The 15,519-nt window shown below is 41.0% G+C and overlaps 1 protein-coding gene across 1 annotated transcript; it reads right to left on the bottom strand.

Annotated features, from left to right (window-relative positions):
- Window positions 1–1,961: 1,961 nt before the first annotated feature.
- Window positions 1,962–13,987, bottom strand: mpzl3 (myelin protein zero-like 3). Its single transcript, XM_086143481.1, has 6 exons — window positions 13,729–13,987; window positions 11,004–11,170; window positions 5,810–6,023; window positions 4,623–4,779; window positions 3,314–3,383; window positions 1,962–3,078 (listed from the first exon to the last, which is right to left on the bottom strand). The coding sequence occupies exons 1-6, from the start codon at window positions 13,796–13,798 to the stop codon at window positions 2,992–2,994; spliced, it is 765 nt and encodes a 254-aa protein (XP_085999607.1). The 5' UTR covers window positions 13,799–13,987; the 3' UTR covers window positions 1,962–2,991.
- Between the last annotated feature and the right edge of the window lie 1,532 nt (window positions 13,988–15,519).

Here is a 15,519-nt window from a genome sequence, read left to right as displayed (position 1 = left end):
CAGATACTGTGGCGACTCCCCAGAGACGGGGTCCCCTGTTTGAATCTAACCAGAGACCTCCTTGGGATGAGGCAAAAGCGCCTTTGTATAGTTTAAAACAGTGAATTGGCCCAGTTTTCCCTGATGGAAACACTTTTTGTGCATATGGAAACATAAAAGTTCCACAGGGAACACTTTAGTGAGGATGGGAAGACTCAGTGAATGCATCGCGGGGTCCGAGGCTTAATACATAAAAATAAATAAGAACCTAGACTTCATAACGTGCCTTCATCCGACCCGAAAACCCGAAGCAATTAAAAAACTGCAGGTGAATCACGGATTAATTAAGGCAGCACTCGCCGATGCATCTCAGTGTGATGCAAACACATATTAAAGAGCCGCCATCGTGCCTCTCCCTCACCCCCCTGCATCACAGCTGAACAAGCACAGCGACACAGTGGTAGTTTTTTGTAAGCACCATAAACCTCTGGTGAAGAAAAGTACTTATATGATTGACACTGAGTATTAGAAAAAAAAAAGGGGAAATCAAATGTAAACTGTCAGTAGTTTGTAAGTGGAGACTGGTGGTGCAGTGGTAAGAGTTTCGACAACAGCACTGTAAGAGTCCTCAGGTGTAGTACAATTCTCAGTTGTTATGTAACACAAAGTACATCTAAAACGCTCTTTCTCCTTTCTTATGGCAGTTTTGAGGGACATTTTAGGTTTTCCCTTTGCCTAACAAGGTAAAAACACCCCTGGGACTAATTACGCATATATTTGACTTCGTAATACGGCATTAAAAAGAAAAATAAACATAAAAACACAAGCATTTTTAAAACAAGATAAAGGATGGAAATTCATGCAAACAAGCAAAATGCCGACATAAGGACACCTGTATGAATACTTCCACTGTAAATAGAACAGGCCAGGGAGCAGCCTCTGCCAGGGTTCACAGTATTAGCAAAGGCAATTTTTTGCAATAAAAATGTGGAAATATAACCTGTTCCTGGACAGTGTGTGTGTGTGTGTGTGTGTGTGTGTGTGTGTGTGTGAGGGGGGGGGATGCAGGTAAGATTGCCCCAATTGCCTTTGCAAAATAGAAAAAGCTTCTTTGCCAGTGACTCAACAACTAAGAGGTGTTTCTTAAGGAGAGTCATCCCAACCCTGCCCCATGCTTAGATAGCTTTTTAGTGCAAACAAAATAATATCAAATTCCATGTTAAATGGAGTATTATCAAAAAGGCCTAAATAATCATAAGAAGTACAGTTGTTTTTCTAATACACAATTGGCATTATTTCTTAATCTGACTTGAAAGGGATTTGCATGAATTACTTTTTGCACTATCTTTGCACACATACAGACACACAGGTATACATAAAAAATAAGCTCAGTTATAGCCGGCAGTTTTGGCTTCCTTCACATGCCGCCATTTAAGAGTTTTTGCGTACCGCATTTAATATTCAATCAAACGCTTTCCCCGGTGCCAAGGTTTGCTACCGCCGATGCATAAAGCGGAGACACATGTTGGTAAACTGGGCAATTTTACAGGACGTCTCTCCGGAGGAATGAATCCTCCTTGCTGCCTGGCCCGCAGACATAATTTAAGATGATAAAACACATTTTATTACAGCATCTGCCTTAATGATACTGAGTAACTCTACATTGGGAGGATAAATCCCTAAGTGCGATAGTTTGCTGCGGCAAATTGCATTGTATCCTCGGGACTCAAAAATATGAATAAGCTTTTCCCAAACATACATCCAGAAAATTGAGGCCAGGCATTTCACAGAATATTTTCTTCAATCATTTTTTTCTAATACTTTTTTTTCTCCTCTATCTAGCATGAGTAAGCTGTTGCCATGGCACTTCAGACGAAGCAGGAATGATAATTGTTCCAAGGTAGCAGAGAGTGAATTATTAAAACCTAAAGGGTGAGAAAGATCTGAATGACAAATGAAAAAAGAAATGAGACACAATAAGGACTTATTGCTTTCTGTTTAATTGGTGGGCTTTTATTAGGGCCTTTTTATCACACTCGAATTCCACGACTGAGTAGATAGAACAGATGCCGCTGTGTTGTGTGAGTGAAGCTCAAAGACACATTCTTAGTTTTCTTTTTTAAAGGAATATTCAAGAGCATTCATGAATAGTGGAAGACTCATTCATGAATAGTTCAGCAGACCTAACAACAAGAAGGCACAAGTGGAAATGGCGGTCACATGCTATCAGCTTTACCAACAAACCGCCTGCATGCGCTTACTTAAGATGCACATATTCATCAACACAATACTTTGCTATTTACTCTCTACAAGGAACCCAGTACCAAGCACATGCCACAAAAGCAAAAAGAACTTCATTTTGGAATCAACCAAAGTTTTCAGAGCGTCTAAAATCATATGAAATGATGATGAATCGCAGCATTGTTTGGACTCGCGTACAATACAGTATATGTATATATACATATACGCCAACACCCACACACAGTTGTGTGTACACACAGAGAAAAAATCTGAATGATCAGAAGTGAACTTCATGGCGAAACCTTTTATTTTCTCTCTGAATACAACAGAAATGTTCAACTGCAGCTCAAAATAAAAAAAAAAAAGCAATAAATTAGGCAAAATGTAGCTCCTTCACAACAACGCATTGAAACGTGACATAAATATACATGTAGTGCTCGTGCATAAGTACAGCGGCAGCACCAGCTCTGGACCTGTCCAGACAGAGGAAACGAACATCTCACTCACACCGAGCCATGGATCGCTCTTTAATAAAAGGCTTCAAACAAAAGGGGGGACACTTTGTAAAGCCCGAAAAAAAAATTAAGGGCCGAGCGACTTTGGTGTTGTGAAGTGGTCGTCACACAGAGCGAATTCGATTCACCGATGTGAGCGGCTGACCGTGACCGAGGGAATATGAATCCAACTTTGGGTTCCCCTTCTGTACCTCTGATTTCACAAGGACCGGCAGGCTTGAAAGCTGCAGTTACACATTCTGGTCACCAGATTTCTCTAGCACTGAGACTCGGCGTAGAGGTAGTCGTCGGGCCCTGGCGGATTCTTCTTCAGGTGGTAATACTCGTCGTCCTCTTCCGAGTCCTGGAAAGAGAGTGGGGGAAGGGGGTCAGAAAGCAAGACGGCGGGATGAGACAACGCAAAGACGCTTTTTCACGAGTACGTCGGGCCAATCAATATTTCATACATTCCTCGGTCCTGTCGTCAGACATAGAGGACATGTAAAATTAAACATATGAAATATAGCTGGCAGACATGCCTCATTAGGATTTTATGAGCTGTGAGACTTGGTGGCATAATGAAACATTATGTATTTTACCATCAAATACAGGTCACAGCATGTAGCCCTCTTTGCTCGGTCGTCCGGTGGCTCCATGCCATACTCCTCCCTGATGGATGCAGACCAGACATCACTAGTGAGTAATAACACCCAGCATCGTCGTCACCTGTAAAAACAACCTGCCTGAACATGCTTTTAGGCGCTCCCTTATTTGGGCAGTTAATTCACGTAAGATCCAGTAATAATCCGTCTGGCCTGGCTTGGAGTGATGTGATTCCAACCCCCCACCAGAGTGTCAGTTTTGGTGTGGTGGTTGCCCGTTTATTTAAAACCTGCGATGGCTCCCAGAGGAGGCGAGCCTAAACACTGCGGCTGCATTAATTATATAAGAACTGGACCAGGAGACTCTCAAGGGAAAAAAAAGGGACGTTTTCTGTCTTCTGGCCAACTTGTTAGCGTTTGGCCCCGATAAAGAGCTGATCGTCTGGAACTTTCTCAAGTGCAATTCTTACACAACCAGTTTAAACGAGGAAAATATCAGTTAACGTTGCCCAATAAACAGATCTTGATGTAATTCTGGTGCCCTGCAGACAAATACCTGAATTTATTAAAGAACTAATTTAAAGTTTTTTGTTTTTTTTATCCCATATAGTGACTTTTTTCCATTATTATTATTCATTCATTTATTTTTATATAAAAAAAGATTATTGTTTGTCAATAATCAGGGTTGTTACTTTTGACAATTTCTTGCTAATTCTTTATTTTGATATTTTGACAGAACTATTTTTTCCTTTTACATTTTTCTTAAGGACTTAACAGAAATGAAACTTAAGTTGAGCATATAAGCATAACATACAAAATTTGAAAAAAAAAAAATCTGAACGTTAGCAACACATTTGAAAAAAAATCTCCTAAAAGTGTCCATATTATATTAAAAAAAAAAAAAAAACAGTTTATAATTAGGAGGTATCAAAAATGTAGGGAAGTTATTAGAAAATATTTTTAGATAGATTATCAGTAAAAGGGCTCTTGGTTACACTACCTTAGATTGCGTTGGCTTTATATTGCTGTAGGGATTTCATTCATGAAAAAACACAAACCTGATTCAGAGGCAAAGACAGAGAGACTGATTCACTTGAATCCGTCCAAGACATCAGTTGATCATGATGACCTTAAACAGCGATCTGCACGTTTAACAACAAGCAGTCTCACTAAAATCAAAACCCTTGACTCAAAGCCTCTCTTAACCTTCATAAAATTAGGAATCGAGATGCACGGCGACAACTTCAGGCCTCCGTATTACTCCTCGGAGACTCACTAAATGGATTGGTTGAACAAATCTTCTCACCCCTCGTTGACCTCTATGGGTGATCTTAGGGCTTTGGATTGGCTACGCTCTTTCTTTGGACAGAGCATCCTTCCAATCAGGATGAGGGTGATGACGGCCGAGGGGAGGAGGATGAAGGCGAGGAGGACTGCCACATCCGAGAAGCGAACGCTGGGCGCTGTGGGGATGCAAGTGAGGTAACAAGACACTCATTGACGGGCAGTTAATGACCGCATATGATGGCATCATACCTTGTCGCACTAGACTGCTAATTATTCCAAAAGCATTTACTGTACAGGTCATAGGGTGCACTGGTTCCGTCACACCACACGCATCAATATTCACTCACATACAGGAACCAATGATTACTGTTTAAATAAAAACATTGGATTTAGTTTTCCCTAAAAAATAAGAAAACACGATGCAGCAGCAGTGAAATCAGCTTGTCTATCGTGGTTTCGGTCTAATTATTTCATCTTTACTTCTGTTAGGACAAACAGGTGGATTACGTAGGTTGATAAAAGCAAGATCATGGATTCTGATAAGTATCTACCCTTAGAAGCCAATTTTTCATTAAGTGAAATCAATTCGATAAAAGCATGTTTTATGCAGGAAGAAGCAGGGGCCATTTTAACAATTAAGATTATCATCAATGTGAATATTAGATCTGGATGTTGATTGCCGATGGAAGGCTGAAATGTAGTCATCAATAAATAGATGTGAGAAACCAGGAAAAAAAAGGTTGTTTTCGAGACCATCCCTTGGCTGCTCTCATAGCATTCACATGCTATGCCTTTGAATTATGAACATAAAAAAAAAAGACAGGGATGACACTCTTGTGAATCAGCTGATCCTTTCTGATCTCCAAATCTGACACGGAATCGGTCTGTGTGTGTATTGTTTTTTTCTTTTGCCGCTTATTGTTTTTTTGCATTGTGAATGACTTATTGCAACTGTCATTCAAGAAGACGGCGAGATGACACTGTTGTATCTCAAGTGGTGACAGACCGCTGGGAAACAGCGAGTGCACCAATCAGCCAATACCAATAATGGAGCTAATGGAGCAGGATATTGAACAAAATGCATTTTGGATGAAAGGTCACATAACATATTTTTTAAACTGTGTATTTTGGGTTTATTGATAGCTGCTGCATTTAAGTGAACCTGATACTGTGATGCGGTTGTTGTGGATATGAGCACCAGCTTACCCTTTGGTGTCACAGTCAGCACTGTGTGTGAATTCGGGGACCCATGGACATCGGGGGGATTTCGAACAGAGCAGGTGAAGGTTCCGTTGTCCTTCAGCGTGGCATTGATGAGGGAGATGGACACGTCCCCCTTGGCTGGCACTCCCTGCCACTTAATGCGACCGGAGAATTGACCCTCGAGCGGGGGGAACGCATATGAGGAGAAGTGGAAGAACTGAAGATGGAGAGGAAGAAGCGTTGTTTTGTTTCGCTAAATATCATTTCTTTATTGGGTGAAAGAGATGCACATGGAAGTCCATTGTAGACGGGGCGTTCACAAATTTTGGCTCGCCCCTACCATCAGGAAAAGTGGTGGCAGAGAGTCAGGATGCACAAATCTGCCAGAGGAAGTTTAGGCAGTCATACAAACAAAGGTAGCCACATGATGAGACGATACAGCAATTAACAGCGGATCGCATATGAAAGCATTCACGCTCTCAATCAGGCTTACAGATCATTTAGAATTTTGAAACGGAATCCTCCGAGAACCAACACAGGTGGTGGGAGAACATGCAAACTCCGGGACTTTCTCGCTGCGAGGCAACTGTGTTCAGGTTTTTCAACAATGTGACTGCATATTGCTATGCTTTCTCACACTTACCAATTCTAACCTACCAAAAAAATTGGGTATAGCCATGACAGCAGCATCCACTGTCCGCAGAACATTTGACTACTTGTGTAAGATCAACGATCAACAGGATAAAAGTGTCTCCCATAAATATGTCAAATGTCTAAAGTGCAGTCCAAGTAAAGAATAATATGATTCCCATGGCTTGACCTACAGCAGTGGCCTTACCAGGCGTTTACCACTGTTATTTCTTTTGGGAATATTTAAGCTATTAACGTATCGTTTCAGCTGTTACCATGTAACCGACAGTGCTATGATTATTGAGAGATCATTTGTGCCTGTCCCTCCCAACCCTCGTCCCGTCTTCTGATTCCGTCACTCTTGACTTTGTCTTTCTCACTCGATTTCTAGCCAATGGGTCGAGACAGAAGGCCTCCCATATTGAGCTAGGATCTTCCTGAGGTTTCTGCTCTGGTAAAAAGTAGTTGTTTTCTCACCGCTGTCGCTGAACGCTTGCATATGCTGTAATGTTGGGTTTCTGGGAATCATTTTAAAGAGTGTGGTCAAGATCTGCTCAACACAGAAAGTGTCAGGAGACAACTCGAATGTGACTCGGCTTTATATTGATAAAATTGGACTTGAGGATAATATTGTCATAGCAGACTGGTCAAAGCAGGGCTAAAACTTTGAGAGAATAGAATAACAAAAATCCAGGATTTCACTGAAAGAATAAAATTACAATGAACTGCATCTCGGACAGAGCAACTCGCGTAAGATGAGAAACTTGAAAACATCAAGATGGTCTCGGATAAGACTGGATCCCCGGGGCAATCATCTGTACTCTCAGACCAGACTCAATAGGAGTTACTGATGTCTTCAATGTGCATCTTGGTCCCAATAACTCATGTGGCTGCGTCACATTTAAAAAAAAACAATAAACAGAGCTAAACCAAAACTGAATAATTAAATAAAAAAAGATAAAGGCACAAAGCATCAATAGTGTGCACTGGACGTAAGGGCGGAGTCCAGGAACTTATTGTTCCACGTCAAAACCATTCGTGATACACAAATATCATCAGCGTAAATCAATGCCTTTGCAGGATGTCACAATGTGACCACAGTATATGAAAAAAAAACAGGTTTTCAAATGCATTCAGTGAGAATATATTAGGGCAGAGGGCAGGATGAGGGCCGGATTGATGCAGGGAAAACATCGGCAGTCCGGAAGTGACAAACCTCAGACTTAATGCTGAACAAAAACAAAAGACAGGAGCATGTTACAGATGATTACTCTGCAAGGTAACCCTGAAGTACAGGGAAACAATTCCCAGAAGCCAGGCAATAACAATGGGATATGAAGGGAAAAAAAAAAAAAAAAAAACTAATGAGGATAGAGGATCGTTAAAACAACTTACAGCACAACTGACATTGAGGTAAATAGCAGCAGCAAGTAGCGAAGCGGCTTGCTGATTGGATGGGAGGCAGGGAGCAGAGAGTAACCGGCATGGGTTACTGAATAAGAAGGCACGAGTGATCACAAAGAAATGGAGAGCGGGAAGCTGAACAATGACAGGAAATGCAGCAGAATGTGGACGACAGGAAGAGGCTATCATGGTAAAATAGCAAAACTAGACTGACCCTGAACACAATAGGGTTAAGGATAATAGCAAATGGTCCCCCGAAAAAGATCACAGCGTCACCTAAAGGAGACGTGGTTAGCTTCCTGACAGCCAATTAAAAAAGCAAAAATTTAACTTGAACTCGGGACGTTGTAAATGAATGTCGCTTCCAAAGTATATACCTAGAAGAACAGAACAACTCGGAGGGTATTGGGCCACCATGACATATGTAAAGAAAAACCCTTGGCAAGGTGTGGTAAGGTAATAAAGTTCTCCTAACAGCTAAGTAATTAAATAAAGTTTCTTTTATATAGGATCTGCAGACACCTGGGTTAGCACAATGCTTTACATAACTCATATACATGTGGGTGTACAATACTGTTTGCAAATTCATGAAAAATAGAATAATATATTTGAATAATCGGGTCAGCAGTAAAACTGTTTCCAGAATAACACTTTGTTCTTGCCATGAGTTATTATTTTACTGCCTCTAGGTTCACACATAAGCGACAATGTCAATAAGACTAACTGCACAGCCTTCCTTTAAACGCAAGCAGAAGAATAAATGCAAACACAGACCTGTCTGAGCAATAATTGACAGTGATAAAGTGTTATGATTTTACAACCACGTGCCTATGAGCTGCATTTTTGGGAGACTGATTGCAGGCTCGGTGGCGATAAATATCATCCCTCCGTGCACTGTTTTTCATCCGCGGCTGATCATTTGAGGACTTGGCAGGGCTGAGCCTGCGTGACAGCAGCTCGACTAACAAAGATTAAACTCAGTGGTGCTTTAAAACTCCTGAGATATACAGTGTGGCACCACTGCCAAAACCCAGGAACGGCCACAGACACTCAAACTGGTTATTGCGAATAAGCTCAACTTGGAGTCCAAATACGTTTTGACATCATCATAATAGTGCCTTTTAACATTATTCAGCAGAAATCAAGAGCCAAGCCTCGGTATTGAGTCGCTGCTATTGATTGAATAGCAGCCTCTGTTCTTTAATCTCCAAAATGAACTCGCGTCCAGGCTGAGGTAACAACGGAAGCCTCCGAAGCACTGCAGCAATTCAGATCAACGCTTTAGCTAGGAAAATTATATTTCTGCTTTCCCTGCGTGATGTATGACCGGAAACATGCGGGTCATCAATAAACCAGCTGAAACTGCTAATGAATCTGGAAGAAGAGTAAAAACAGGGCTTGGAAATACAAATTAAAACTCCCTGTGGGCTTTCATGTAGTAAGACAGGAATGTATGCACAGGTTTGTCCTCAGATAGCAACAAGACACACCTTTTTACTGATACCTTTGAGGATTGCGAAATAAATAAAGCTGATTGTAACGCACATGCGTGCACACATTATCATCCCGTCCATGTTGCAATAATATTCCTCAGGTCCTTTTTTCCCCCCTTGTCTTTCTACGCACTTCGTAGCTCGACATCTACATCTAAATGACTAAACCGACAGCACTCCATATCAGGGAACCACAAAACATTAGCCTTCACTTAACTCTGAGTGCTCCTATAGGAAATTATGACGTATAAGGTTGCACCACCGCACTATGGATTCCGGAGGTCCAAATACAATTACGTGCAACCACATTTGATGGCTATTTTCGAGTCCAAATGGAACTCCTTGATTTATGTGGTGGGTTCTTAGTGGACTTGCCCCTGAAAACAAACCCTGATGGTTCGGGGTTGGAGGACTGAGTGCAGTTACGGTTTGAACTGACACATCCGAGGGCATTTGAAACGAGACCGCAGTGTTGCCACAGAGGAAAGGGGATGCTCTTTCTAGGGTTTCTGGGGGAAGCTTCTGATTTAAGTCTAAAGTATGACCATCGAGAGTTAAGGGTGAATGCAGTGCAAATCTTATCAAACTTACTTAGTAACAATGCAAATAAAGCAACCAGATGTTGAATTGCATCATGTTTGTACTGTGGGCACAATGAAAGTTACCAACCTGTTAACAAATATGGCCGGTGTGGTGTATATGCAGTTACGTAGAAAGAATTCAATGATGATAATATTTCTCGGACCAGGAGTTGCCACATCCGTCGGTTGAAAATATTTGAGACGGTATCATAAATTTAATCAATCTTCAAAGTGGTTCTGTGGTCCGCTGGCTGTCTTAATTCCTGTGATGTTCAGTTTATTATCATAAAGAAAATACCTGTCAGGGACTCTATCTGAGAGGCTGATATTTCCCACTCTGCTGCTAAAAAAACAAAACAAAAAACAAAAAAAAGACAACAACTGATGACCAGCTTCGCTATTCCAAATATCTGTCAAAGAAATAATGATTTATCCTAATCTTCTACAAAGAGTAACACAAAGGGGGAACAATTTCACACAGGAACCTATGTTCTTGTAATTCACGTGTCCACATTTTACATTGATCTCTCCAACACAGGTTTCTCCTGCAAAAGTATACAACTCTGCCGGGCTCTTCTAAAATTCAGATATAAAAGCGTGACCATAACTCAGTATCAGAGTCAGTGCACAGACGACCAGTGTAGGTTTAGTCCTGATTGATTTTATCCTCTAGCGGGTCCACTATGGAGCTTTTAGGGACCTGATATAAAACCTAAGGAGATGGGTCCCTCACTGTTCAAGCACCCATCATTCACCAGAATGATGGGCAAGTAGTATCACTATGCTTCTGCAAATTTCTTTAAAATGTTTTTAAAGGGGCCTCAACATAATTCTTTGTGTAGATCTAATGATAAATTCTATTGTGTGTTTTTGAAGTCTGATTATATTTTAATAATTGCTGTGCAATACGGCCATATATATATATATATATATATATATATATATATATATATATATATACATGGCTTACTTTTTTACTTTGATCACAAGCTAATCGAAAGGATCACAATTCATATACCGTTTGGAACAAACATTTCTGAGCCTCAAATGTCCAAACACCAAGATTCGTATTACTCTATTCTTACTCACAGTTTGAGGCGGCCCTCCTGTCTGTGGCCTGTAAGACCAGTCGACTAACATCTTGCTGGTTGGCCTGCTCTTGGAAGTAAAGGTGCAGGACATTGTAATTGTATCCCCATTCGAAGCATGGAGCTCAGCCGGGGAAGTAACCGTGATAGGGGAGACGAGGAAGGGGCCTGGGGATGGAGGGGAGAAATAAACAATTAGATCATGAACAGGTTCACGTGGTTGATATCCAGAAGCAGAGACTGGTATATGGGGGGGTGGGGGGGGGGGGGGTGGATGTCTTCAACACATCAAGCTCATCTTGGTAAAAATGAGACCAGAGATGGGACTATCTAGTTCTACATGAGATGTCTGGTCTCCACAACTGTTGTTCCAGACTCTTTCCTGGTTGGATTATGAGGTTTGCAGATGATATTGTGAAAGTTTGGAGAAGTAGAGGTATGCCTTGAAAAGGAAAGGAATGGAGGTTACCTGCAGCAAGACAGGATGTTTGTGAATGAGAGGGACCAAAGTATAACGTTGAAGCTGCATGGAGTAGAAATAGAGAGGGTGGAGGATTTTAAGTGCTTGGGGTCAACAGTCAATAGCAACGGAAAGTGTGGAGAAGAGGTGAAGAAACATGAGCACACAGCTTGGACCATCTGAGAAAAGAGACCTCAAGCAAAAGACGGGAAGCAGAACTGGAAATAGCAGAGATGAAGATGTTAAGGTTCTATTTGGGACATGAGGAAAATGGATTGGATCAGCAACCAGTCCATCAAAGGGACAGCGTGTTAGCTATTTTGGAGATAAGGTCAGACTGAGATGATCTGGACATGTACAGAGGAAGGATAGTGAGGATCCAGAACATAAGGATGCTGAGGTTGGAACTGCCAGGCAGAAGGCCAGAGAGGAAATTTATGGATGTAAGGAAGGAGGACATGACATTAGTCGTTGTGAGAGGAGAGAATTATTAGATGGAGACTGTGGTGACCCCTGAAGGGAGCAGCTGAAAGGAAAAGAAGACATTTTTCTATTTTTTTTTTCAATTTTCACCCCACAGAAAAAAATGTGTTTGCTGCAATGCCTGACATAACTGGAATTTATTTGCAAAAACTGCCTCATACAGGGATTCATTTATTTACTTGACAATTTTAGCGGTACCGCATTCAACCAAGTCTGAGCTGAGAAAATGTTTACTGCCAAAATAACAAAAACTCTCAGAGGAATTCATGCTCTTTTTATCTTTAATCCTGCAAGGTTGGATAGAGAGAAATCAGTCACTCCATCCGTTGTGAATGATGTCACGTGAGCAGGATTCAGATGTTTCATTACAAGGGGGTGGACGAGCAACACGTCCTCTTCTCAACATCAGGAGTGCTTTGAGCGTGAAACTAGCATGACCTTTGGTGGGGTGTTCAGGTGTGGGTAAACCAAGTAAAACCTTGGGAAGTAGCTAAACAAGTGATGAGAAAGATGTAAAACTCCATCAGACCTTGACCTGATTTGGCAAACTGCTAGATATAAATATGATGAAATCAGTTTGGTTTTTCTACAAAAAAAAGAGGGGTGTGTTACAACCCTCTAAAATGTGTGGACGTGACAGACGCTCTACATTTAGCAGTAAGCAGTGGGATAGGAAACGAAGTGGTGATATTGACACCGCTTTGCATAGTGGGTAGAGTGTGTAGGTACGCGCATGTGTGTTTGGCTATATAATAGAGGAAAGACTTGAAGGAAGACGACCAATTCTGATGGTCATCACTGCAGCTGATCTGCAGCTGTTAACATGACATAGGGTGGGTTTCTTAAAACGGCAACCAAGAACCAGACTTTTATTTTTTTGTCTCCATCAATGAGAGGCCTAGTCAAAACACACTGCTGACCCCAGGGGGTTCTGAGATGTGCTTATACTGGAACCAGTAAAAAGAAGCTGGTTCATTTCTATGCATGCACACAGTTGAGCTGTGACTCAGCGGAAGGTTGGCAGTTCAATTCCTGGTTCATCCTATCTGCGTGCCGAAGTGTGCTGCGGATGGCCCTGTTAGCGCCCTGTATTGGTTTGTGAATGCAATCCAGTGTCAAGCACTTTGAAATTGCAAGGTACTGAAAGCCCTGCATATGTATGCTGACACCATTTTTAAGAATCTCTAAGTGTTTATTTTTCATCTTCATGAACTTAGACCTGTTTTACCATTAAGCAAAAGCTCCCATCCACAAAAGGATTCAGACTTACGCAACGTGTTGAAATAATATGCCCATTATTTGTTTTGTTTTCTTTGCTATGAAAACTGGCCTTACTGTGGACAAAAAAATAAGAAACCCATTGTGCAGGGAAACACGTTTCAAGACTGCAGATATAAGACCAAATACTTTGAATCTTGAATATTTCACTTATTATATGGTCAGTCATTTAATCACAGGTGTTTTTCTGATCTGTACAGCCCAGCTGTTTTCTTATGTGTAGTTAACAAATGTTTGGTGGTGGTGGTGGGGGGGCTATTTTGTGTTTTTCTTGTAAAAACAATGACATTGTTAATGTTAATAATTAGGTTTGATTTACAGAGTTTGTTCACGGTTTGGGGTGTTAACAGGCGACTTCAATGTGATTACATTCGAGTAATCGGAATTTCAAAGTTATTGTACGACAAGTGGGTAATGATCATAAAAGTTTGTCCGGAGAGGCAAAAGTGAGGTTAAAGTGAAGCGAAAGCCGAAATGTGATTAGTAAAGCGGCCTGTTTACTCACCGAGACAGCCGAGCAGGTACAGCGAGAGGGAGGCATTCAGGGCGCCGCGTCTCCGGTCCGGTCCCCGCATTTCACACCCGAAGTGACTTAAAAAAAAAAAAAAAAAGATTTCCAAAGAAAAACAGCAACAATGAACGGAGGGAATTATAAAGAGGACTAGTTCAAATCGCGTCCGTGGAAATGTCCTCCATTGTCTATTTCGCAATGATTTTTGCGTCCCTCCGTCACGCTCACCGGATACCTGACCTGACAAACGAGTGGATCAGGAAGTGGAGCCGCCGGGTCAACCGGCGTAGAAGTACTAAGTTGTCAGCCGAGAGTAGTACACACCGAAAAATATGGGTTCACCAACCAGTTAGAATATGAAATCAACGATAATAACATGTTTTACCAGTTAGTTAGTCCGCTGGTTAGCTAGTTGGTTAGTCAGTGTGCGAGTTGATTTATCAGTTAGCTAGTTAGCCAGGTGCGTCACTAGAGGCCGCTAAAGCAACAAGCCCGGATGCTAAAATTGGTGTAACTACACTCAAAGTTCTTTAAAAATAATAACGCCACCAAATACGATTCACATGAGACCAAAGCCGTTTACATAATATACCTGATTAAAAAAAAAAAAAAAAAAAAAAAACATGAATTGATCGATTAACAAAAGAAAGGTGAGTGCAGTGAAAACACTGTAAATGTGATTTATGGCGATGGAGATCATTGAAGTGGTCACAGGGTGAATGGCAGATTGTCATTTTTCAGTTGAATTTTTTTATTGTGCATCATTTACATGAAATGTGCTCATTTGAGGATATTTTAACAGCAAAGGATGGAATATCAATTTGAAATGCTCAAAATTGTAGGAATAAAACCAGGTTTTCGTTTCACAAATGAGCAACTAACTAAGGACATTGTGATTGGATACTCGGAGACTTCCAGAATAGAAGCGGCATTGTTGTTTTTAGAGAGTGCTTTTATTTTAACTCAAATAACAAGTCGAAGTATCTCCCGTGAGACCCAGATCCCACACAACTCCGCTCGATGGGGACTTTGGGCCCCAACTTATCTCCCCAGCTGCGGATGCTCTGGGACTTGCTATTTCCAGCTGTGTCCTGCAGTAGCCCCTTCCCCTCTCATTGCTTCACTGCAGCAATCATCTCTAATGGCAGTGTTTGTTTGTCTAACGTTAAAGTCATTCTTTATCTTCCCCACTACGGATCAAGAGTACGTTTGAAGTTGTTGTTTTTGTTTGAGTTTTTTTTTGTCTTTTATAATGCCTATATACATTTGGCTTGGATTCTCAGCGGGGTTTTGCCAGCAGTGTTTCTTGTCTAACCTCATGGTCTCGTTCCATCAAGAAAACAAGTGAGAAATGAGTTAAAAACAATAAAAATCACATTAAGTATGATGAGTGCTTCAGACCTGTGTTATTTTCTCAGGAAAAGAAAAAAACTCATACAAAACAACTTATTGTTTTTTACACTGTTTCCTGTGATTTTAGAAGTCTTCTGGAAGAAAAAAATAATTCTTGAATTAAATCAGCATTTTTGACCAACCAGTGAGAAGTTAATGAGGTTGAAAAAAACAGCTATGTATTGTACTCCCTGATTAATATCTAAAAGTCAAAATACCCGGTGGTTCCACAACAATGGAGTGGGGTTTCAATTAACAAAATGAAAATTAACAAATTCTAAATTTATTTCAGGACCCATTAAAATGATTATTGGAGAGGATTATTTATTGAAAAAAATGGATGTTTTACTAAAACAAGACTGGAATTTCTGTGCTCTCTCACCTGCAGTCATT

The sequence above is a fragment of the Fistularia commersonii genome, chromosome 3 (assembly GCF_037954325.1).
Source record: "Fistularia commersonii isolate RoL2024-O1a breed Wild chromosome 3, RoL_Fcom_v1.0, whole genome shotgun sequence".
NCBI lineage: Eukaryota > Metazoa > Chordata > Actinopteri > Syngnathiformes > Fistulariidae > Fistularia > Fistularia commersonii.
This window is presented reverse-complemented; position numbering and strand designations above follow the sequence as displayed.

What these genes read in the sequence shown, in the direction of transcription:
- mpzl3 (XM_086143481.1), bottom strand. Translation starts at nt 13,798, where the DNA reads ATGCGGGGACCGGACCGGAGACGCGGCGCCCTGAATGCCTCCCTCTCG. An exon ending in GCTGACTGTGACACCAAAGG is followed by an intron (nt 4,780 to 5,809) that starts GTAAGCTGGTGC and finishes GCATCCCCACAG; the next exon opens with CGCCCAGCGTTCGCTTCTCG. An exon ending in CCCATAGAGGTCAACGAGGG is followed by an intron (nt 3,384 to 4,622) that starts GTGAGAAGATTT and finishes TGCATCCATCAG; the next exon opens with GGAGGAGTATGGCATGGAGC.